The 25,329-nt window shown below is 36.8% G+C and overlaps 1 protein-coding gene across 4 annotated transcripts in view; it reads left to right on the top strand.

Annotated features, from left to right (window-relative positions):
• The window catches only part of RAD18 (RAD18 E3 ubiquitin protein ligase), a 109,149-nt gene that overhangs the window by 30,163 nt on the left and 53,657 nt on the right, over window positions 1-25,329 (top strand). For 3 of the 4 annotated variants that reach the window (XM_064593131.1, XM_064593142.1, XM_045861923.3), the window contains exons 5-9: window positions 8,010-8,344; window positions 10,817-10,916; window positions 14,232-14,416; window positions 23,261-23,337; window positions 24,625-24,685. In XM_064593131.1, the coding sequence (XP_064449201.1) occupies window positions 8,010-8,344; window positions 10,817-10,916; window positions 14,232-14,416; window positions 23,261-23,337; window positions 24,625-24,685 (758 nt within the window). The remainder of the gene's footprint in view (window positions 1-8,009; window positions 8,345-10,816; window positions 10,917-14,231; window positions 14,417-23,260; window positions 23,338-24,624; window positions 24,686-25,329) is intronic. The other variant, XM_064593144.1, reaches the window with a different exon arrangement.

Consider the following 25,329-nt stretch of genomic DNA (forward strand, 5'->3'; position numbering starts at 1 on the left):
AACAACAGAGCCTGGATGACAATGTATCTGTTTACAACATGGTTATGCTCATTGACAATGTACCTGGTCATCCAAGAGCTCCAGTGGAGATGTATGAGATTAATGTTTTTGTGCCTGCTAACACAGCATCCATTCTGCAGCCCATGGATCAAGGAGTGATTTCAACTTTCAAGTCTTATTATTTAAGAAATATGTTTTATAAAGTTATAGCTGCTATAGATAGTGATTCCTCTGATGGATCTGGGTGAAGTCATTTGAAAACCTTCTGGAAAGGATTCACCATTGTAGATGCCATTAGTTTGGAAGAAGTTGATTCCAACCCTCATGGATGACTTTGAAGGGTTCAAACTTCAGTGGAGGGAAGTAACTGCAGATGTGGTGGAAATAACGGGAGACATTTGGATTGTTTCTGATTTTTGTTATTCCAGAGACTGCTGCTTTGAACATTCTTGTATATATCTTTTGGCATATATCTACAAGTGTAATTGCTAGATCAGAAAGTAGGCATTCATTTATTTGTCTTTTTTTTTTAAAAAGAATTTATTTATTCATTTGAGACAGAGAGATACAGAGAGAGAGAGAGCATGAGCAGGGGGAGAGGCAGAGGGAGAAGCAGTCTCCCTGCTGAGCCAGGAGCCCGATGTGGGGCTCGATCCCAGGACCCCGGGATCATGACCTGAGCCGCAGGCAGAGCTTAACCATCTGAGCCACCCAGGCGCCCCTACTTGTTATATCTTTAAAGCTAGTTTTTAAGTTATTAAAATCAGTACACTACTACCAGCAAAGTGTAAGAGTTCCATTTGCTTTATATCCTCACCAACACTTAGTCTTTCCAGTCATTGTAATTTTAGCTTTCCTGGTTAGTATGTCAGTGAGATTTTTGAAATTATTATTGTCTTTTATTATTTCTTGATTCTTTAAACTGTGGTAAAATTTACATATAGCAAAATATATACAGTAAGTTTGAATTTGGTCATTGGATTTTGGTTAATGCATACGTCTGTGTAATTACCATTACCGTCAGGATACAGAACATTTCCATCACCATAGCTGCCTTATTCTGCTTCTAGTCACTTCCTCCCCCACCCCCATAGACAGTCGTCATTCAGGCTTCTTTAATCACAGGTTGTTCTTATGGTGCATTTAAATGGAGTCATACAGTATACATTTACTCTTTTGCTTCACATACTCTTTCTGTTTTTGTCTGTTGTTGCTTATATCAGTAAGCATTCTTTTTTCCTGAGTAGTATCTGTTGTATGAATATAAAAAATTTGCTTATCTATTCATCTATTGATGAATTTGGATTATTTCCAGCTTGTGGCTAGTGTGGTAAAGGTTGCCGTGAACATTTGTGTGCAGTGTTTGTGCAGGCATCTGTTTTCATTTCTTTTGGGTACATGTTTATGAATGGAATTGCTGGCTTATATGCTAGGTGTATATTGAACTTCATAAGAAATTGACAGTTTTCCAGGTGGGTTGGACCACCCCCACCAGCAGTGTATGAGAATTTCAGTTGCTCTACATCCTGGTTAGTATTTGGTATCATTAATCCTTTTAGTTGTAAGCATTTTATTGGGTGTGAAATGGTAACTTATTTGGTTTTAATTTGCACTTTCTGATGACTAGTATACCTTTTCATGTACTTATTGACTCTTATATCTTTGGTGAAGTATCTGTTCAATTTCTACCCAATTTTTAGAAATGGTATTGTTTGTTTTTTTCTTACTAATTTGCAGTTCTTTATGTATTTTGGTCATATATATATATTTTTTTTTCTTCCTGTCTCTGGCTTGCCTTTTCATTTTCTAGAGGTATCTTTTGATGAACAGACAGTTTAATTTTGATGAAGTCTGTTTTATCTCTCTCTTTTTTATGATTACTACTTTTTAAAAAAACTTGCTTAAAAAAATCTTTGCCTACCTCAGGTCATAAAGATTTTTCCTAAGTTTCTTTCCTAGAATTGTTATAATTTTAGTTTTACACTTAGGCCTGTGAACCTATTCAAGTTAATTTTTATGTATGATGGAGGTTAAGAGTCAGGATTCATTTTTTTTCTCGACAGATACTTGGTTGCTTCAGCACCATTTACTAAGAAGATTCACTAAATTGCAGTGGCTCCTTTGTTGTAAATCAAGTGACTACATGTGTTGGGCTAATTCTGGACACATTCTCTTTGTGTCTCTTTCAGCTAATACTACAGTGTTTTTAATATAGTAGCTGTGCCGTTAAGTTCTTAACATCTGTAGTACGAGTACTCTACTTTGGTTTCCCTTAAGACTACTTTCATTCTGGGACCTTTGATTTCCATGTAAATGTTAGAATGAATGTATCATTTCCACCCCCCCAAAAGTTGCCTTTGATTGGCATTGTATTGAATCTATAAATAAATGTGGAGAAAATGGGCATGTTGACATTGTTGAGTTTTCTAGTCCATGTACATAGGGTATTTCTTTACTTAGGCCTTCTTAAAATTGCCCTCAGCAAATTTGGTAGTTTTCAAGATAAAAATTTTACACATTTTTGTTAAATTTATTCTTAGGTATTTAATGTTTTTGATGGTATTTCAAGTGGTATTTCCTTTAAAATTTCATTTCCTGTTTGCTAATATATAGGCATTAATTTTTGTTAATTGATATTATGTCCGGGGTCTTGCAAAAATTCACTTATTCTAGTTGCTTGTAGAGTCTTCAGATTTTTTATGAACATAATCGTGTCACCTGCAAATAAAAAATTTTCTTTTTTTCCCATTGTGTGTGTGTGTGTGTATTTATGTGTGTGTGTGTATGTATATATATATATATATTTTTTTTTTCCCCCCTTACCACAAAAGCTAGAGCCTCCAGTACAATTTGAAGAGAAATAGTGGTGGTAGACATATCCTTGTCTTGTTTTCAATCTTAAGGGGAGATGTCCGAAGTTTTAGCACAGGTTTTTTAAAAGTCTTCAGCAGACATTTCTTTTCTTTTTTTTTTAAGATTTTATTTATTTATTTGACAGAGAGAGACACAGTGAGAGAGGGAACACCAGCAGGGGGAGTGGGAGAGGGAGAAGCAGGCTTCCTGCAGAGCAGGGAGCCCGATGCGGGGCTCGATCTCAGGACCCTGGGATCATGACCTGAGCTGAAGGCAGATGCTTAACGACTGAGCCACCCAGGCGCCCCTAGCACAGTTATTTTGATGGTATCTTTTATCAGATTAAGAAGGTTTCCTTTTGGGGGGCCTGAGTGGCTCAGTCAGTTAAGCATCTGACTCTTGATCTCTTCTCAGGTTTTGATCTCAAGGTTGTGAGTTCAAGCGCTGTATTGGGCTCCATGATGGGCATGGAGCCTACTTTAAAAAAAAAAAGTTTCCTTCTATTCCTGGTTTTCTAAAGTGTTTTTATTATGAATGGGTATTGAATTTTTTCAAATGCTTTTTCTGCATTTATTGTAATGATTGTATAGTTTTTCTCCTTTATTTTGTTAATGTGGTGAATTACATTGATTTTTCAAATAGCAAACCAACCTTGTGTTCCTGGAATAAATCCCACTTGGTTATGAAGCATTGTACTTTTTATTTGTCTCCAGATTTTATTTGTTAATATTTCATTTTTGATTTTTGTGTCTATATTTGAGATATTATTGGACTATAATTTTATTTTCCTACAATGTGCTTGTCAGATTTTGTTATTAAGGTTATGCTGGCTTTAATATGAGTTGGGAAATATTCTTCTTTTTTTATTTTCTGAATGATTTTGTGTAACACTGTTATTATTTCTTCCATAAATATTTGGTAGAATTTACCAGCAAAACCATCTGGGCCTGGAGTTCTCTTTGTAGGAAGGATTTTTTTTTTTTTGTAGGAAGGTTTTTAATTACAGCTCAGTTTTTTTAATAGATAATACTGCTCTTCAGATTTTCTGTTTCTTCCTTTGGCAATTTTGATGAGTAGTCTTTTTCAAGAACTTTGTCCATTTCATTTAAAATTTTGATTTTATTGATATAAAATTTTCATAATATCCTCTTATCTTTTAATTTCTGTTGGATTTGTAATGATGCCTCCTTATAAATCTTTGTTCTTGTAGTTTGTATTTTCGCTTGTTTTTTTCTTGTTCAGTCTTGGTAGGGGTTTATTAATTTCATTAATTTTTTTTCAAAAAACCAACTTTTGGCTTTGCTTATTTCCTCTCATATGCTTATTTTCTATTTCATTAATATGTTATTATTTCCATCCTTCTTTTGTTGTAATTTGCTGTTCATTACCTAATGTTTTAAGTTGGAAGCTTAGAGTGTTGATTTTCAATTTTTCTATTAAGCTGTAAATTGTTTTCTAGGGACTGTTTTAGCAAACCTCCAAGTTGTCATTCAACTCAGAATATTTTCTAATTTGCATTGTTTTTGATCTAAAGGGTTATTTGGAAGTGTAGTGCTTAACACACTAAAGTGCATCTCTTAAAGTTTGGAGATTGTCTAGTTATTTTTTGTTATTGAGTGTCATGTGAATTCACAGTGGTCAGAGTAGATACACTGAATTATTTCATTCCTTGTAAATTTGTTGAGATTTACTTTATGGCCTAGAATGTGGTCTATGCTGGTAAATATGCCATGTATACTTGAAAAGAATGTGTAGTCTGCATTTGTCAGATGTAATATTTTTTGTTAATTACATCAATTCGATTAATTGGGTTGGTTCAGATATTCTGTACTCTTACTGATTTTTATCTGTTTTGTTAGTTAGAAAGGTGTGTTTGGATTTATACACACTATTATTTAAACCAAACAGTATTGTGAATGGGCTGTTTCTCCTTTTAGGTCTGTCAGTTTTTGCTTTATACATTTTGAAGCTATGCTATTAAGTGAATATAATTTATGATTTTTATGGCTTTGAATTAAATTGACCATTTTGTCAAAATGAGAGGTCCCTCTTTATGTCTCATAATACTTTTTGCATTAATGTTGTCTGTTACTAATGTTGCCATATCAGGTTTCTTTTCATTAGTATTCATGGTACATCTCTTCCCATCCTTTTATTTTTAACCTTCCTGGGTCTTTATATTTAAAGTGTTTTCTTTCAAACAGTATATAATTGTATCTTTTGTATCTTTTTTTTTTTTCCAAAGATTTATTTATTTGAGAGAGAGAGAATGAGAGACAGAGAGCATGAGAGGGAGGAGGGTCAGAGGGAGAAGCAGACTCCCTGCCGAGCAGGGAGCCTGATGCGGGACTCGATCCCGGGACTCCAGGATCATGACCTGAGCCGAAGGCAGTCGCTTAACCAACTGAGCCATCCAGGCGCCCTTGTATCTTATTTTTTAATCCAGTCTGACCATCTTTGTCTTTTGGAGTATGTATCCATTACATTTAATGTGATTACAGTTTGCCATGTTGCTTTTTGTTTTCTTTCTCCATTTGTTCCTTTTTTTAAAAAATTATTTATTTATTCCTGCCCATTCTTTTCAATATTGAGTATTTTTATTATTTTATTTCCTTTGTTAGTTTTTACATTATACCTCTTAGTGTCACTCTTTTAAGTCCTTACTGAAAAAAATGACAAAATACATCCTAATGATAGTGTACCATAAATTAGTACTTTTATTATGTCCTGAACAATGCAAGAACCTTACAGTATTTTTATATCATTTAATCTCCCTTTTTTTTTTGCAATGTTTTTGTATGCATTTTACTTCCATGTATGTTAAAAATCTCAACAAGACATTGTTAGTGTTGTTGAAAACAGTCAGTAGTTTTGTTTTTACCCACGTATTTACCGTTTCTGGAGCTGTTGATTCTTGCTGACATTTTTGTGCTTCCCTCTAGAATTGTTTCCCTTAAGCTGAAGAACATTTCTTGTAGTATTTCTTGTCTGCCAGTGAGGAATTCTCTTAGCTTTTCTTAGTTGGAGAATGTATTTTGCTCTCACTTTAGAATACTATTTTCTTTTTTTTAAAAGATTTTTACTTGTTTATTCATGAGAGACAGAGAGAGAGAGGCAGAGGCAGAGGGAGAAGCAGGCTCCCTGTAGAGCGGAGTCTGGTGTGGGACTCGATCCCAGGACCCTGCGATCATGACCTGAGCCGAAGGCAGATGCTTAACCAACTGAGCCACCCAGGCGCCCTAGAACACTGTTTTTTTTTTTTTTTTTTTTTTTTTTTTTTTTTAAAGATTTTATTTATTTATTTGACAGAGAGAGAGACACAGCGAGAGAGGGAACACAAGCAGGGGGAGTGGGAGAGGGAGAAGCAGGCTTCCCGCGGAGCAGGGAGCCCGATGCGGGGCTCGATCCCAGGACCCTGGGACCATGACCTGAGCCGAAGGCAGACGCTTAACGACTGAGCCACCCAGGCGCCCCTAGAACACTGTTTTCAGCGGAAATAGAACTCTTGGTAGTTTTGCTTTTTAAAGATGTCCTGATGTCATTCTATTATCTTCTTGCTTTCATTGTTTTTGTTGAGTAGTCAGTAATGTTTTTATTGTTTCTTAGAGCAGTGGTTCTCAGCTGGGAGTGATTTTACCTTCCTTTTACCCCTACCCCAGGGGACATTTGGTAATGTTTGGATATGTTTTGGTTGTCTCAACCCAGGGTGGGGTGTATGCTACTGACATTCCTACAGTGCACGGTTCACAGCAAAAAAGGCTCTGATTCAAAGTGTCAGTAGTGCCGAGGTTGAGACACTGTGCCTTAGAGGTCGCATGTCTTATTTTTTTTCTGGTTGTGTATGAGATTTTCTCTCTTTTATTCTTTAGCAGTTTGGTTAGTATATGCCTAGGTTTTATTTTCTTTGTTTATCCTTTTTGGGATGGATTTTAATTCCCCCTAACAGTACACTATCTTTTTATTCATTTTTTTTTTCATCTTTTTTTTTTAATATTCATTGTAGTTATCTTGAAGTCCTTCTAATGCCACTGTTTGGATCACCTCTGGATCTACTTCCATTGACTATTTGATCTTTTGATTAGTGGCTAATTTCTTGTTTCTTTGCATATCTAGTCATTTTAAAATGTGTTTTGATGAAATGTTATGGAGGCTGTGAATTATCTTCCTTTGAAAGATGTTGGATTCTGTTCTGATGGGTGGCTAAATTACCAGCTCTTCACTTTTTTTTTTTAAGTAGGCTCCATGCCTGGTGTGGAGCCCAATGCGAGGCTTTAACTCACTATGCTGAGATCAAGACCTGAGCTGAAATCGAGAGTCAGATGGTTAACTGATTGAGCTGGTGTCCCACCAGCTCTTCACTTTTATTCTGTTAGGGCCTTATTTAGTGTTTTGTTGGGTTTGGTCTATTAATGTTTTATATTTCCAGAGTATGGTCATTTTTCCTAAGGTGTGGCCTTTGTGGGGTTTCAACTGAATGTCTGGGATTTTTTCCAAGATCTTTCCAATTTGGCTGGGCTCAAACTCCAACAACTTTTCAACTTTTCTCAGCTTCTCAGCATGTGCTTCCTACGAGGTTCTCTTGTTCTCTTTCTCTCAGGCTTTTGAAGCCCTGGAGGTGATCAGGAGTGGATGAGAATTTCTGTGCAGATTTTTGGGGTTCTCTTTCTTTGGGAGTAATCCTAGCCATCTTTGCCCAGGACTCTAATCTCTCTTCCCTCTGGTCTCTATTTGAACTTCATTTCAATACCTAATTCCGAGAAGATGCTTCCAGGGGAAGTTCTTGGGGGAATGTTGGATCACCTCATGTTTCTCTTTTCTTTCAGTGACTGGAGCCTTGTATTGATTATAGTCCATGCTATAAACATTTGTTTTGTGTGTTTTGTTCAATTTTAAAGTTACGTATGGTTGGAGAGTAAGTCTTATACCAGGTATTCTTCATGGCCAGATTCTGAAGTATCTCCATTTTCCTTTATAAAAGATTAACTGCTTTTTAAGTCAGATTTATTGCTTTGAAGAAATACTGGTTTGGTTGCCATTATGGAGTAAGTTCTGTATTTCACAGAAGCAAGTGTTAATTGGGTAAACAGCTTATGTCAGTTAACTTATTGTATATAACTTGACATCTTCGTTATCCATTGTATTTTTTGTGCTTCAAGGAATCATCTGTTGCAGTTTGCCTTAGAGTCACCACCCATATCTCCTGCTTCTTCCTCTTCAAAGAACCTTGCTTCCAAAGTACACACTCCTGTAGCCTTCAGACGTTCTTTAAAGCAAGGAAGCAGGTTAATGGAGAATTTCTTGATCAGAGAAACTGGTGGTTCCACATCAGAGTTGTTGATAAAAGAGAATGAGAGTAAATGCACCCCTCAGAAAGAGGTGAGCACTTCTTCAAAGACCAAAGAGACACCTATAGAAAAGGCAGCTCCGTGTTCCTTAGATGCTCATGTTCCTGAGACACCCTCTACATCAACTTTGAAACAGGTTACCAAAGGTAGGAAATTATTTTCATGTATGTATTTTCTTACTTAATGGAAATCTTTTCATCCCATATGACCTGAGAATAAATAAGCATCTTTAGGGGGATGGAATGGGAAAGGACAAACCAAATTTTACATTATAACAGTCTCAGAAATTGATGTAGGCAATGCTGCAAGATATTTTTATACTCTTTCTCTCTCACAGAATAGGAATTCAGGCTGATTGCTGGAAAAATGGAACAATTTTAGTTAGCTCATATTTTAACTATGGCAGTAGCTTTTTATTTTTCAGCTTTTAATTTCCCTCCTCATCTTTCATATCAGTTCCAGTTTAATCTTAACGAGCTCATTTTATCTTCTTATACCCCTTTTTGAACACTTCCAAGCTGTTCTGACTGGCATTTATAGCCATAGACAATTTGACCCCTCCCCTAGATGTCTGACCTCCGTCTCAAAAATCCTTCTGCGCTAGCCAAACTGATCTTTCCATTATTCCTTGAATACACCCAGAGATTGGAAAAACTACAAGCTGCAGGCCAAGTTTGGCTTGACACTTTTATTTTTGTAAGTAAAGGTTGACTGGAAAATAGCCACACCCATTTGTTGACATATTGTTTATGAATGCTTTCATGCTCCATGGCAGTGATTAGTAGTTGTAACACAGACCATCTAGCCTGCAGAGCCTAAAATCTCTACTAACTGGCCCTTAACTAAAAAGGTTTGCTGGGGCGCCTGGGTGGTTCAGTCGGTTAAGCGTCCAAGTCTTGATTTTGGCTCAGGTCATGATATCAGAGTTGTGAGATCGAGCCCTGCATTGGGCTCTGTACTCAGCAGGGAGCCTGCTTGAGATCCCCACCCAACCATGCTCACTCACCTGCACGCTCTTGCTCTCTTAAAAAAAAAAAAATTTGCTGACTCCTGTTTTATCTTTCTAGATTCTATCCAGATCCTAACCATTCTTGGGTTATGTTAGACAATATTGACATCTCACATCACGAAAGTGTTACGGCACTTGTTTTCTGGACTATTTTGTGTATAGTTTGCTTTTTTGATGACTCGATCAGCTTGTTTAACCTATTGTTTCCATGTTTCCTCTTACCCGTGAAGTTCAGATCACCTTTTAGGCAGAAACTATGTCTTAGACATCTTTGGTATGCCCACATCATACATAGTGCAGGGCAATTAGTGGTTATTCATTTTAGTTTTTTTTAAAGATTTTATTTATCTGAGGGAGAGGGAGAGAGAGAGCATGCACAAGAGAGTATGAACAGTTGGGAGGGGCAGAGGGAGAGGGAGAAGCAGACTCCTTGCTGAGCACGGAGCCTGATGACACAGGCTCGATTCCAGGACCCTGAGATCATGACCTGAGCCGAAGGCAGATGCTCAGCCAACTGAGCCACACAGGCGCCCCGCAATTAGTGGTTATTAAACTTAGATTGAAGTTAGCGTATTAATACTCAAGGGTTTAAATTTTGTAAGGAGGGGCTCGGGGTCCTGGGATTGAGCCCTGCATCAGGCTCCCTGCTAGCAAGGGAATCTGCTTCTCCCTCTGCCCCTGCTCATGTGCTCGCTCTCTTGCTCTCTCTCTCTCTCAAATAAATAAATAAATAAAATCTTAAAAAAAATAAAATTTTTAAGGATATGTGGATCTTGCATTTCCTACCCTATCTTTTGTCAGTCTATCAATTGACAGTTCTTGTTGTAGTGTTTTTAGCTTGATAGTTAATTTTTTCCCCCTAACAGACCAGTTTTTTTTCAAATGAAATCTTACCATGAACTGTAAAACATAAAATAGATAAAATTGGCCTTGCTCCCTTGAAGTAGAGATGGAGGCCCTGACCTCCTGCTTCATCCCAGTCTTTATCATGGTGGCCTCTGGGCCCCAAGATTCTTCCACAGTTCTCTGCAACTTCGTCAAACAGTTTGAGAATGATTGTGTTTCCTAATGGCAACACTACATTTGTAATTACAAATGAGAGCTAAATTATCGAATTTGTAACCATTGCTGATTTGAACAGTAGTTGGCCCAAACCAACAAATGCTTCAGTTTAGCTTTGCATACTCTCTCATCCCCAGCCCGGTGTATCTTATTCATGTTGTTACGATTGCTACAGTGCTACATGTGAATGACTCCTGGACCAGAAAACTTAAGATTAGTTCTATAGGCTGGTCACACCTCTGTAGAAAAGACTTAACCAGAGCATTTTCTAATAAATGAATCCCCAGACTTCTTTGCAATCTCTTCCTGTAGGCCGCAGATTCTAATTATGTGACTTAACACAATTTAGCCATTACTCAGTGAATAGTCTCTCCCAATCCTGTTGCCTTGAGGTGTCATTCTTTTTCTCTTCTGCTTTCCTAAGTGCATGTTAAGGTTAGGATTTTTTTTTTTTTTATATTAATTGCTAAAAGATGACAGGTTATACATTATTTTTGCCCTTTCTGTAAATAATAAAGTCTCTCTTTCTCTTTTTAAAAAAATACAGTGGATTGTCCTGTTTGCGGGGTTAATATTCCAGAAAATCACATTAATAAGCACTTAGACAGCTGTTTAACACGTGAGGAGAAGAAGGAAAGCCTCAGAAGGTAAGAAAGTTAAAGCATAACCATTGAGCTACTTTAACAAGGTACTTCTTGTACTTTATAAACTATTTGCCACCTCTTCCATTCTGTCTCCTTCATCCTGAGGGTTATTTCCCATAAACCATGAGAATCTGGTGACCTGCATTTCTCCTTAGAAATGTTTCTCCCTGGGACGCCTGGCTGGCTTAGTCAGTAGAGCATGTGACTCTCAATCTCAGGGTCCTGAGTTCAGGCCCCACATTGGGCATGGAGCCCACTTAAAAAAAAAAAAATGTTTCTTCCTGAGGAATGAGTTTCAAGTGTAAAGGCTGAGCATGTTCTCCTTGAATAGTGAGAAGTCAACACTGATACTCTTGCTTGGACTGCTCTTTTTCTAGATGCATCTTTCATAGTTCTTCTAATACATTTAGTTCTGTCAGTTTATCCAAAGACATACTCATCCATACATAATTAAGTTCAAGTTCCAATAGTGGTTCCAAACCCTGCTCCTTGGAATACTGTAGTTCTGCCGTTTGCTCTGGCTTGCAGTTTAGAAGCACTGCATATCATATCTCTCTTAGGGAAAGATTCACTATACCAGTGAGTGTATTGAAGGATCTGAGAAGTCCTACATCAAAGGTAATTGTTGGATTTTATTTAATCCAGTAATTACTACATTATTTGACCCCAAAATCTTTTTTTTTCCCCAAGATTTCATTTATTTATTAGAGAGAGTATGAGCAGGGGGAGGGGCAGAGGGAGCAGACTCCCCACTGAGCAGGGAGCCCGCTGTGGGGCTCCATCCCAGGACCCTGAGATCATGACCTGAGCCAAAGGTAGACGCTTAACCAACTGAGGCACTCAGGCTCCCCTTGACCCCAAAACCTTTCTGTCCTCATAATTTACATCTTAAAAAACTAATTTGTAAAGATATGTTTAGGGGAACATTGAGCTGCATTTCTCTTAAGTTACATCCTGGTCCTGGGGTCTGTCTGGTCAAATAAAAGATACTGTGACATTTAGAATATTTTATCTACAACATTTTATCTACAAATGGCCTGACAGGCCATTTCCTTGTTAGGGGTGATAACCCTTAACCCCCTATGTAGAATCGTATCAGAGTTGATTCAAAGAATATTTTTCCTTTTGATGTCTTCAGATTCTGAGGACCCTTAAATGCATTACTCATTTTCACTAAATCATGGAAGAAGGATCAGTGTTATCTTCATGTTTTGGGAATCATCTATCAGGCTTCATATTTTAAAATTCTGGATAGAAATTGTTGATATCTGCGGGTGCTTTTCATCGTAAATGCCAGTGAACAGTACAGTTTCCCATTCGAATTTCACAGTCATCAGTTTAATTGTCTGTACTTGATAAAATAAATGTTTCAGATACAGGCTTAATGAACTATCCCTCACAGTGTGCTTGTATAAACTCGTACAAAATGTTTCAGCTCTTGCTACCCACTGTGATTTTATTTAGCTGTAATCTTACCTGTTTTGTAGAGCCCACTGGGTAGTTTTCAGAAAAATGTAATCTCTTGAGTTTGTAGGTCCTTCTATGTTAAATAGTTATCTCTGGCTTTTAGACGTTATTGATAAAGCATAAAAGAAATAATTTAGTCAGGGAATGGTACTGTTGATTAATAGAAAAATGTTTGGTTGTTTTCAGTCTACATATATTCAACTGTACTATTTCTCTCAGTATAGTCTTTGGGCCATTTACATCAGATTTACCCTATGGAAGCTTGTTAACATAGATTTTAGGTCTCCACTTCAGAACGTAATCAGAATTGGGGGGTGTTATGGAGACGTGACCAAGAATCTGCAATTTAATAAACTCTCTTGGTGATTCCAAGATTCGCTCCAGTTTGGGTAGCATGGCCTTGAAGGCAAACTAGTTATATACAAGTCCTTTGTAAAATCATGGGTTTTTTTTGATAAACCGTTTACTTTCAAGTGCTTATTAATTTTTACTGGAAACTTTGGTATTTTAATTTTGAAATATTGGAATTGTAATGACTACTTTGAATGCATATTTATTAAGCACCTAATTGCCATGGTGTTGAGCCAAGTAACATACTGAGAGAGCCAGGTTATAATCAGATTAAATAGATTAAAGCTCACTAAGGAGTTCCTGTTTATAAAATTATCTCAAATCATTGATACCCTTAGGTAGCTTGACTTTTGTTCCATTTTAAGAAGTAATGTTTATTAACTGGTTTTTTTGGAGGGAGCAGAAAAAAGTCATTTAATAGGGCTCTGCTATATTAAATTGTAGCTTAGTGCTTGTCAGTGTATTAATTATATAAATAGAAAGAAGAGCCAGGTGGTGATTTTGCTAATACACTTGTAATCCTTATATATTTGTTAATATAATTAATTGAAGTTGAAGGGAATAAAACCCTCTTGTATTTCTTGCTATTGTTTTCTTTTTTTTAAAGATTTTATTTATTTATTTGAGAGAGAGAATGAGAGAGAGCACACGAGAGGGGGGAGGGTCAGAGGGAGAAGCAGACTCCCTGCCAAGCAGGGAGCCCGATGCGGGACTCGATCCCGGGACTCCAGGATCATGACCTGAGCTGAAGGCAGTCGCTTAACCAACTGAGCCACCCAGGCGCCCTTGCTATTGTTTTCAATCGTGTTCTTTGAAGATGATGCCATAAGAATATTATCTACCTGTCAACTTTCAGAATTCTTTTTTCATTGGCAGTAAATAATTGGGTAAAGCTAACCATCCCAACACATCTTTTATTTAATCTAGAACTTTTGTACAATGTTTGCCTCCACTTTGAGGGGGCAGTTTTGCCTGTGGATCAGCACTTTTTCTAAAGCAGATATATTCTTAAATTTGTAGTCTAATCTCAATAGTGTTTGTACTCTGATCATCCGAGGTAATGGTTTTTTGCAGATATTTTGCATGGAAACCATGGGCACATTTTAGGACAACATGCTTTAAAGCAGTGGAGAATTGAGGAAGTCGATGTAAGTGTGATTCTGAAGTGAGGTTCTTAACAGCATTTAGTGCACATTTCCATGGGTGTCCCGGGTCTGCATCTTTAGGCCTGACCTCTTTCTGAGACCTATATTTCTCTAAGGTTGGCTGCCACCTAGACCCTGGTAGCTGAATGTGCCGTAGGCACCTCAGATGCTTCATGTCCAACATTGTCAACCTTATTTACAAATTTAATTCTTCTCTTTCCCATTTTATATTAATGGTTCCACTATTTTCCCAGTCACACTGGTACTGCATCAGAAGGCAAATTAACTGTTTTATGTGAAGAGCATTTGATAATGCACAATAACTCTAAGTAATCTCTTTTTTCCCCCTTTTTAGTTCTGTTCACAAAAGGAAGCCTCTGCCCAAAACTGTATATAACTTGCTTTCAGATCGTGATTTAAAGAAAAAGCTAAAACAGCATGGATTATCTATTCAAGGAAATAAACAACAGCTCATTAAAAGGCACCAAGAATTTGTACACATGTACAATGCCCAGTGCGATGCTTTGCATCCTAAATCAGGTAAACTAATAAAGCAATTAATTCTTTTTTTTTTTTTTTAGGATTTTTATTTTTTTAATTTATTTTTTATTTATTTACTTTTCTTATGTTAATCACCATACATTACATCATTAGTTTTAGATGAAGTGTTCCATGATTCATTGTTTGTGCATAACACCCAGTGCTCCATGCAGAATGTGCCCTCCTCAATACCCACCACCAGGCTATCCCATCCTCCCACCCCCCTTCCCCTCCAGAACCCTGTTTGTTTTTCAGAGTCCATCGTCTCTCATGGTTCGTCTACCCCTCCGATTTCCCCCGCTTCATTCTTCCCCTCCCACTACCTTCTTCTTCTTTTTTTTTTTTTCTTAACATATATTGCATTATTTGTTTCAGAGGTACAGATCTGAGAGTCAACAGTCTTGCACAGTTCACAGCGCTTACCAGAGCACATACCCTCCCCAGTGTCTATCACCCAGTCACCCCATCCCTCCCACACCCCACCACTCCAGCAACCCTCAGTTTGTTTCCTGCGATTAAGAATTCCTCATATCAGTGAGATCATATGATACATATCTTTCTCTGTTTGACTTATTTCACTCAACATAATACCCTCCAGTTCCATCCACGTCGTTGCAAATGGCAAGATCTCATTCCTTTTGATGGCTGCATAATATTCCATTGTATGTATATATATATATATATATATATATATATATATATATATATATATATATATATATACCACATCTTCTTTATCCATTCATCTGTCGATGGACATCTTGGCTCTTTCCACAGTTTGGCTATTGTGGACATTGCTGCTATAAACATCGGGGTGCACGTACCCCTTCGGATCCCTACTTTTGTATCTTTGGGGTAAATACCCAGTAGTGCAATTGCTGGATCATATGGTAGCTCTATTTTCGACTTTTTGAGGAACCTCCATACAGTTTTCCAGAGTGGCTGCACCAGCTATAAAGCAATTAATTCTTCTTGTTTTCTGGTTAAAGCAATTTTGTGTAGCTCAGAGATGATAAGTCGTAGAAAAAAATTTTAATAAATATAATTTTGATAATAGATGAGAATTCCTTCAAAAGGTACCTAGACTGATGAATCACAGACCTGTACCTCTGAAACAAATAATACATTATATGTTAAAAAAAAAAGAAGATAGTAGGAGGGGAAAAATGAAGAGGGGGAAATCAGAGCGGGAGATTGAACCATGAGAGTCTATGAACTCTGAGAAACAAATTGAGGGTTCTAGAGGGGAGGAGGGTGGGGGGATGGGTTAGCCTGGTGATGGGTATTAAAGAGGGCACGTATTGAATGGAGCACTGGGTGTTATATGCAAACAATGAATCATGGAACACTACATCAAAAACTAATGATGTAATCTATGGTGATTAACATAATAAAATAAAATAAAAAAAAATCTTCAGGGAGTCCGCAAAAAAAAAAAAAAAGGTACCTAGAATATTCTCTGATAAGCCTTTCCCGCAGCCGGTCTCTTAGTCACTATTCCCTTCTCAGAGGCAACCACTGCCTCCGGTTTCTTTCGTATATCTTTCCAGAGATAGTGTGGGATGAAGAGTTGATCTAGAGAGCCAGGGTTATAATCCCAGTTCTGCAGCTTTATGACCAGAAGACTGTGGGCAAGTTACTTATTATCTCAGTTTTCTCATCCATAAAATAAGGGTTATAATACTGCATACTGCATAGTGTTTTGAAAGGAATAAATGAAAAGTGCACATCTTTTAAAAAAGATTTTTATTTATTTATCTGAGAGAGAAAAAGAACAAATGAACAAGCGGGGGTGGGGTGGGGGAGAGGCAGAGGCAAAGGGAGAAGCAGGCTCCCCACTGAGCAAGGACCCCTCAACTCGGGACTTGATCCCAGGACCCTGAGATCATGACCTGAGCCAAAGGCAGATGCTTAACCAGTTGAGCCACCCAGGCGCCCCATGTTTAGCACATTTTTATATGCTTATTGACCATCTGGATGTCCTTTTTGGTGAAATACCCTTTTAAGTGTTAAGACCAATTTTTTTATGCTGTGTATCCCTTTTTTTTCTTATGTATTTGAGGGAGTGCATGAAATTTTCTGTATACAGATCTTGCTGCATATATGTGTATCTAATCTCTTCTTTCACTCACCTTTTCACTCTCTTAAATCAGATATCATTCAAGAATACAAGTTCTTAATTGTACTATTTAATCTTTTGCATTTTTCCTTTGGTTAGTGCTTTTTATGTCCTTGCCTACTACAAAATTAGGAGGATTTTCTTTTCTTCTAAAAGCTTTATTGTTTTTGCTTTTACATTTTGACCTATAATTTATCTGGAATCTATTTTAGCGTATGTTGTGAGGTAAGGGCAAGATTCTCCTGTTTTTCCATATGGATAGGCAATCAATGCAGAACCATTTATTGAAAAACCATCCTTTCCCTGCTGAATTGTCAGTACATCTTAACTGAGAATCAGGTAACTGTGTATGTGTGGGTCTTGGACGTTGTTTTGTTCCATTAAGTCACATTTAGCCTTCTGTCAGTAGTGCGTTGTCTAAATTACTTTATGAGTAATTTTTTTTTTTTTAAAGATTTTATTTATTTATTTGAGAGAGAGAGAATGAGAGAGAGCACATGAGAGGGGGGAGGGTCAGAGGGAGAAGCAGACTCGCCGCTGAGCAGGGAGCCCGATGCGGGACTCGATCCAGGGACTCCAGGATCATGACCTGAGCCGAAGGCAGTCGCTTAACCAACTGAGCCACCCAGGCGCCCAGTAATTTTTTTTTTTTAAAGATTTTATTTATTTATTTGACAGAGAGTGAGACAATGTGAGAGGGAACACAAGCAGGGGGAGCGGGAGGGGGAGAAGCAGACTTTCCGCTGAGCAGGGAGGCCTATGCGGGGCTTGATCCCAGGACCCTGGGATCATGACCTGAGCCGAAGGCAGATGCTTAACGACTGAGCCACCTAGGTGTCCCCTTCATGAGTAATTTTCAATAGATCTTGCTGCCTGGCAATGTGGTTCCTCTAGTTTTGTTTTTTTGAGCTTGCCTTGGCTTTTCTAGGCCCTTTGCATTTCCATGTAAATTTTAGAATAAGCCTATAAAATTTCTTCAAGAAACTAAAATCTGCTTGGATTTTGATTGGGACTATGTTGAATCTGTAGATCAATTTGGGGAAAGTTGGTATCTGTACACTATTTGAGTGTTTCAGTTCATGAATTTGGTTTATCCCTTTAGTTTTTCATTTCTGTCAGTAATGTTTTATAGTCTTCAGTATGAAGGGGTTTTTTTTAAAGACTTATTCATAGGTATTTGATGTTTTTGATGCAGTTGTAAGTGGTGTCTTATTTTAAATTGTCAATTTTTATTTTTTTGTCATTGGTATGTAAAAATATAACTAATTTTTATACATATCTTGTACCTAGCAACTTGTTATTTACTCACTTTTTATGTGTACATTTTAAAATTGATGTATAATTATCCTTTTATTTTTTATTTTTATTTTTTAAAGGTTTATTTATTTGAGAGAGAGAGAGAGAGAGTGCAGTGGGGAGGGGCAGAGGGAGAGGGAGAGAGGGTCTGAAGCAGACTCTACACTGAGTGCAGAGCCCTACAAGGTGCTTGATTTCACAACCCTGAAATCATGACCTGAGCTGAAACCAAGAGTTGGACGCTCAACTGACTATGCTACCCAGGTGCTCCTGTAATTCATCCTCTTAGAGTGTACAGTTAGATGAGTTTTGACAAATGTATGCAGAGTCATTTAGCTATCATTTCAGTCAAAATATACAACATTTTCTTCTCCAAAAGTTCCTCTGCCCTTTTGTAAGGCCCTGGGATATACTGATCTTTTATGTTTCTGTAGTTTTGCCTTTTCTAAAATGCCAGACAAATGGAATTATACATATTGTACATTATGTAGTCTTTTATATCTGGCTTCTTTCACTTAGTGCAGTGCTCTTGAAATTTATTCGTGTTGCTGTATTTATCAGTAGTTCACTCATTTTTATTGTCAAGCAGTGTTCCAGTTTTTGGCTATTATGGATAAAGCTTCGATGAACATGGGCTTACAGATCTTTGTATAGCCATATGTTTTCATTTTTCTTGGATAAGTACTGGGTCGTATGGTAAGTGTATGCTTAAAAGTAAAGAAATTGCTGGACTGTTTTTTAAATGGCTACAGTATTTTTCATTGTATGAGAGATCCACTTGCTCCACTTCCTTGTAAACACTTAGTATTTTCAGTCTTCCTAATTTTAGCCATTCTGTTGGATATGTAGTGGTATCTCATGATGCATGTATGCCTGTGTGCTATATGTGTATATACCCATGTAAATCCATTTACACTTACGTGCATTAGAAATCATGAGAACTTACTGATACCTGTGCTTACAGTCCAACCCCACAGAGTTCTTTACCTTTCTCTATTACATATTTATATTTCCCTTTTTTTTTTTTGCCATGGGGAGAATCCTCCCTTCAAAAGCATTAGCACATGTACAACAGCACATCTAAAATAGTTTCAGAATTGCTTCATCAGTACTACACCACTGCAAAAGAGACCTATCTGTAAGAAAGAATTCAGGATATTTTTAGTTCTCTCTCCCAGACTTCCTCTCCCCTCCTCTCTTTGCTGGACTGAGGGTATGTAGTCAAATATTGTGTTCATAATTTCCTTTTTATCTTTCTTCATTGTGATTTGGTTTTTTACTGAAATACAGTGGGGTTCATTTGTTTCACTTTGTTTCTAGTTGTTGTTATTTAGTTGTCCCTTCCAAGTATAAGACATTAATAACTTAAATGTAACATTTAAACTACTTTAAGAAGATACATTTTTATAATGGACCACTGGCTGTCATAAAAATATTACATACAATAGCAGTTTTGTTTTGAGAGTGCTCCTAATTACTCTTGAAGCATTTTTTAAAACATTTTTTTTTATTTAAATTCAATTAACATATAATGTATAATTGGTTTCAGAGGTACAGGTCTGTGATTCATAAGTCTTACATAATACCCAGGGCTCAGTACATTACGTGCCCTCCTTAATGCCCATCACCCAGTTACCCCAGCCTCCTACCCACCTCCCCTCCCAGCATCCCTCAGTTTGTTTTCTATGATTAAGAGTCTCTTATGGTTCGTCTCCCTCTCTAGTTTCTTCTTGTTTTATTTTTTCCTCTCTTCCCATATGATCCTCTGTTTTGTTTCTTAAATTCCACATACCAGTGTACTCTTGAAGCATTTTTATGATGGTAGCTTTAAAATTCTCATCAGATAGTTTCAAGATTTGAATCATCTCAGTGTTTGTCGATTGCCTTTTCTCATTGAAGTTATGATTTTCCTCCTTCTTAGTTGACAAGTGTTTTTTATTGTGTCTTAGACATTTTGACTGTAATATGAGATTCTAGCTCCTTTTTTAATATTCTACTTTAGCAGGCAGTCACTCTGTTTAGGTTTAGTTTGCAGATCCAGGCCTGCTTCTGTGGACTATGGTACTAATGACAAGTTAGTTTTCAGAGCTCTTGCAGTGTTGTTCACAGCTGCTTCATTTAATTGCTACCTGGGGGGCACTCAGAAAACCTGGTATTCCATACTGTGCTTCAGTTCTCAGACCTTTTGGCCTATTAATTTAATTTTATTTTTTTCAAAGATTTTATTTATTTGTCAGAGAGAGAGAGCACGTACAAGCAGGGGGAGCGGCAGGCAGAGGGAGAAGCAGACTCCCCGCTGAGCAGGGAGCCCGATGTGGGGCTCGATCCCAGGACACTGGGATCATGCCCTGAGCCGAAGGCAGATGCTTAAATGACTGAGCCACCCAGGCGCCCCTGGCCTATTAATTTTAGAATATTTCACATGTGAGTGGGTCAGGAGTGTGTTTAGGATTTGCTGTGCAGGTTTAAAGAATGCTTTTCTTCAGGTTTTTTCTCTTTTGAGATCCTCACTCCAGGTGGATGAGATCACTACCACTCCAATCACTAGTTAGGGGGTGGGAGGGTGCTGCCTGCTACTGGTGGGTGAGGGATAGAGGTCTAGGTTACTCACTAGGTCTCTACTGGCACAGTGTTGCTGGAAGAGAAAAACTGTCCCCAGTCTTCCTGTTACTGCTGGGGGAGAAGGGGAGTGGAATCCACACCCTACACTTATTCTCTCATGATACTTTAGTGGGCAGGATTTAGTTGGAGTAGGTCAGGTATTGTCAAAAAGTTTTTTGGTCTCTTCCTTTCATAGTCCTTTGCTAGAAAGAAAATGCTTTCTTGGAGATTTGTGTGTGTGTGTATGTGTGCGTGTGTGTATGTGTGTGTGTGTATGTATGTGTGTGTGTGACAGTTGGTGGTTCTGGGTTGCAGCTTCACCAGTGCCCAGTCTGGGATATATAGAAGATAAAGAGAAAGCCTAGGGAACTCACCATCATGTTGTTCCTTAAATTCTGAGACCCTTAGCCAGTCCATCTTCCTCCTTCTATCTTTCAGAGTTCTCTTATAATTGTCTGTTACTATATTACATCTAAGGGTTTTAGTTATACTTAGGAAGAATATGAGAAATGAGTCAAGTCCATCTTCTTCAGAACTAGAAGTTCTTGGGGGCGACTGGGTGGCTCAGTCGTTAAGCGTCTGCCTTCGGCTCAGATTGTGATCCCAGAGTCCTGGGATTGAGCCCTGCATCGTCTCCCTGCTCAGCAGGAGGCCTGCTTCTCCCTCTCACTCCTCCTGCTTGTGTTCCCTCTCTCGCTGTGTCTCTCTCTGTCAAATAAATAAATAAAATCTTTAAAAAAAGAAAAAGAACTAGAAGTTCTTGTTCATTTTTAATTTCTGTTCTAGGTGCAAACGCATATAGGAAAGTTTATGTTTTCTTAGTGAATTAACCCCTTTATCATTATATAACTTCTCTCCTTTTTTTTAGATTTTATTTATTTATTTATCAGAGAGAGAAAGAGAGAGAGCACAAGAAGGGGAGCGACAAGCAGAGGGAGAAGCACTGGGATCATGACCTGAGCCAAAGGCAGACGCTTAATTGACTGAGCCACCCAGGCGTCCCTATAATTTCCCTCTTCATCCTTGACAACATTCATTTTTCTAAAGTCTGTTGTGCCTGATATTAATACAGCTATTCTGCCTTTCTTCTCATTAGTATTTATATGATACATCTTTCTCCATACCTTTATTTTGAGCCTGTCTATATCTTTTATTTAAAGTGAGTACTTTGGGGATGCTGGGGTGGTGGCTCAGTCATGATCTTAGGCCCAGGTCATGATCTCAGCGTCCTCGGATCCAGCCCCAACTTAGCACGGAGTCTGCTTGTCCCTCTGTCCCTCTCCCTGCTCATGCTCCCTTTCTCTTTCTCTCAAATAAATAAATAAAATCTTAAAAAAAATAAAATGGGTTCTTTGCTGAAAGCATATAGTTTGTTCTTGATTTTTTTACTCTAATCTGCATTTTCTGTCTCTTATTTTTGCTTTTAGATCATTTACATTTAATGTAATTATCAGTAACAGTTGGCTTTACAGTTAAAATCTTGCTGAGTGTTTTCTGCTTGTTCTGTCTGCTTTTCGTTCCATTCATTCATTCATTCATTCATTCATTCTCTTTTGGATTGAGTATTTTTTACTAATACATTTTATTTCTGTTTTGGGCTTATTTTCTCTTTTTCAGAAAGTTTTAGTGGTTGACCTAGGGTTTGTAATAACCACCTTTAAGTAGTCACAGTCTACCTTCAAATGATATACTTCATTTGTAGTATAAGAACCTTACAACAGTATACTTCCAATGCCTAATTCTTTGTGTTGTTGTCATGAGTTTTACATTTTTACTTATGCTGTTAACACAATATCTTGTTTTCCTTTAAACAGACAGTTATCTTTTAGAGTAGTTAAAATAAGAAGAATATATTTTGCATTTACCTTCACTTTTACCATTTCTAGCACTCTTTATTTTCTCTTATAGGAAGAGATAAAGAAGAGATAAGTTTCTTGTTTCATATTTCTTCTGCTTAAGCAACTTCCTTTAACGCTTTTGTGGTATTGGTCTGCTAATAATACATTCTCTGTTTTTGTTTGTCTCAGAAAATGTTTATTCATCCTTCACTTTTGAAAAATATTTCCATTGGTATAGAATTCTGGATTGGCAGGGGTTTTCCCCTATACTTTTAATTCATCACTCCATTGTCTTCTGGCTTGAATGGTTTCTGATAAAAAGCATGATATAATGCTTGATTTTTCTTTATGTAATACACTCTTTTTCTCTGGCTCACACAGATTTTCTCTGTGTGTCAGTGTGTATATATGTTATTGTATTTTTGTTTTGTTTTGTTTTTGCATTTATTCTGCATATATTTGTGGTTTGGTGTCTTTAATTAAATTTGGCAAATTCTGGCCATTGGGTCCTAAAATATTTTTTCTTTTCCCTTTTTTCTTCCTCTTTTGGGATTTCTGTTACATGTATGTTAGGCTTTTTGATATTGCTCCATAGCTGTTAGTGCTCTGTATCTAAGAGTGTAAATTTATATTTAGTACATTGGAATTTGAGTGGATATCTTGCTAAGAATTGGATTCACACTAACAAGTTAATTTTCATATTCCACTGGGACTGCTATTTATACCTATATTCTTAAAGAGCAAAATTACTGTACTCTTATAGTTGTGTCTTAAACTGTTCTGCATGTGTAAGAATTCAATGTTTTATTCCATGTTATTTTTATAATGTGTTATTTTGAAATAACTTTGGACTTAGAGAAAAATTTTAAGAGTAGGACAGGGCGTTCACATATACCCATCTTCCAGCTTTAGAGTTAACACCTTACATAACCATAGTACAATGATGAAAACCATATAATTAACATTGGCTCTGTGTCCTTATTTTAACAGCTGCTGAAATAGTTCAAGAAATTGAAAATATGGAGAAGACTAGGATGCGTCTTGAAGCTAGTAAACTCAATGAAAGCGTATGTTGATGGTGTATTTCATTATCTGGGTAGAAATGATGGAAAGAAAAATTGAGTGCCCTGATAAAATTAAAGCATGCCAGAATTAAATCTGTTCAATAGGAAATGTCCTGGGACATATTTCCATTTAATGTATTATGATTTACTTGCAGTTCATTTTTAGCACAGAATTCTGTCACATTTAGCAGTCTTCTAGGACAAAATACAATTATAGTCCTATAGAAAAAGCATATGCCTGTACATCAGATGGCCTTGATATTAGTTCTTTCTCTGCTGGTAGCGTTTGATGAGCTCTTTAATATCTGTGGCCCTTGGGATCTTTGTCTGTAAAACTCAGGGGTTGAACTATACGATCTCTAAGATCACCCTTTAGCTCTGGCATTCTGCAATTCTGTGATGATACTGATGGAGAAATTAAGTAATTATAAAACTTTATGAGGATTGAGTATCTATTGAGCTTATTGAGGGAATCAGAGACTTAAAATTCTTCACTATTGCCTTCCTCTAGCTTGATGGTCCAAAACTTGAGGAAAGGATACCAAAGAAGAAAATAGTCCTTGTGTCCTATGACACTGGAGGAAGTGTTTTGGGCTCTCCCAAGTAGACTTTTTTTCCTAGACCATCGGTAATGTGTCTGTAAGGAAAGCTACGACCTTAGGGAAGTAAGTTTATAATCAGATAGTAGAAAAAAAATGAGATATTCATTGACTTTATCATTATCTGTGTGCTAACTGTAAGATGGAGGCTATAATGAATCATGTAAGTAGATTTCTGATCTTTTAAGTCTTAAGATTTTCAAAAGTGGAGGTAGAAATTTAATGTGCTAAAGTCTTACAATATCATATTTTCTTTATATGTTAACTTTCCAGTAGAATTGGAGAAGTTCGGTTGGAAAAGGGAGAAGACAAACAAGAAAATCTGCCTTATTAATGATCTGCTGAATGCTTCTTCAGTCTTGTAGTTTCAAATATTACTTGTATTAATGAATGTGAAAAATTAAATATTGAAAATAGGAATTTAATTGTGTTAATACTTCATCTTAGTGTTAATCTGTATATTAGTGTTGCATTTTCTACACATAAGAAAACAGTAGTAAAAGGTATACTAATTATGCTATTCAAGGGAAGTTCACAGGAGTTACTCTTCCTAGGTTTCTATAAAACAGAGATAAGAGATTATTTTCCCCTGTTCTAAACATCCACATTTGAGATTTTAAAGTTTGTAATACTAATTTCTGTTTTTGTCATATTTTGAATTTTTAATTAAACTTTTTTTGGATTATTTTAGATAATGGTTTTTACAAAGGACCAAACAGAAAAGGAAATAGATGAAATTCACAGTAAATATCGTAAGTTGTGTGGCATCTTCTTTATTTACAGAGAACTTGGGTTGCAGATTTTCATGTTAAGTAATTTTTTAAAATAAATTTTTATAGTAATATTTGATATAAACATTTCTTGTTAATATTACCTAAGCAACTGAATTTTGGTTGAGTGGTTTATTCAGTGACGTTTTCTGTAGGTCTGTGTGCCTGCTTTTTGATTTCTAACATTCTACTTTGAGCTTATCACTAAGCACTTTGTAAAATATTAATTAGCTGTCTCAAAGCATCTCTCTGAAAATAAAATGGAATTAAAATGGAAACTTTCCTGACTTTCTATCTGTCCTCAGGCCACTCACTGGCAATACTTTTGTGAAGAATTTTAGCACTTCTGTGGCTTGCAAATTTGTGCCAAAAATATTTTTCATTTTATCAGTTATTACCAACTTCCAAATTACTTCCTTTTCCTTATTAGGCCTTTGTATGTATCTTTTCCAGGGCCAGCGCTTCAGTGTTTTGTCAATTCGGTAGCTATTATTGTTTGGTTGGTTGCATTTTTAGTTTAAATTTAAGTGCCTTACAAACAGGTAGTTGATAAATTTTTGTTGAATGAGTATTCCACACATGATATGTTTTAGTTGTGCTAAGAGAATTTTGTTTTCTTCTTTTAG

The sequence above is a fragment of the Mirounga angustirostris genome, unplaced genomic scaffold (assembly GCF_029215605.1).
Source record: "Mirounga angustirostris isolate CCGP_5_RB_7025 unplaced genomic scaffold, mMirAng1.0.hap1 SCAF_1, whole genome shotgun sequence".
Classification (NCBI taxonomy): domain Eukaryota; kingdom Metazoa; phylum Chordata; class Mammalia; order Carnivora; family Phocidae; genus Mirounga; species Mirounga angustirostris.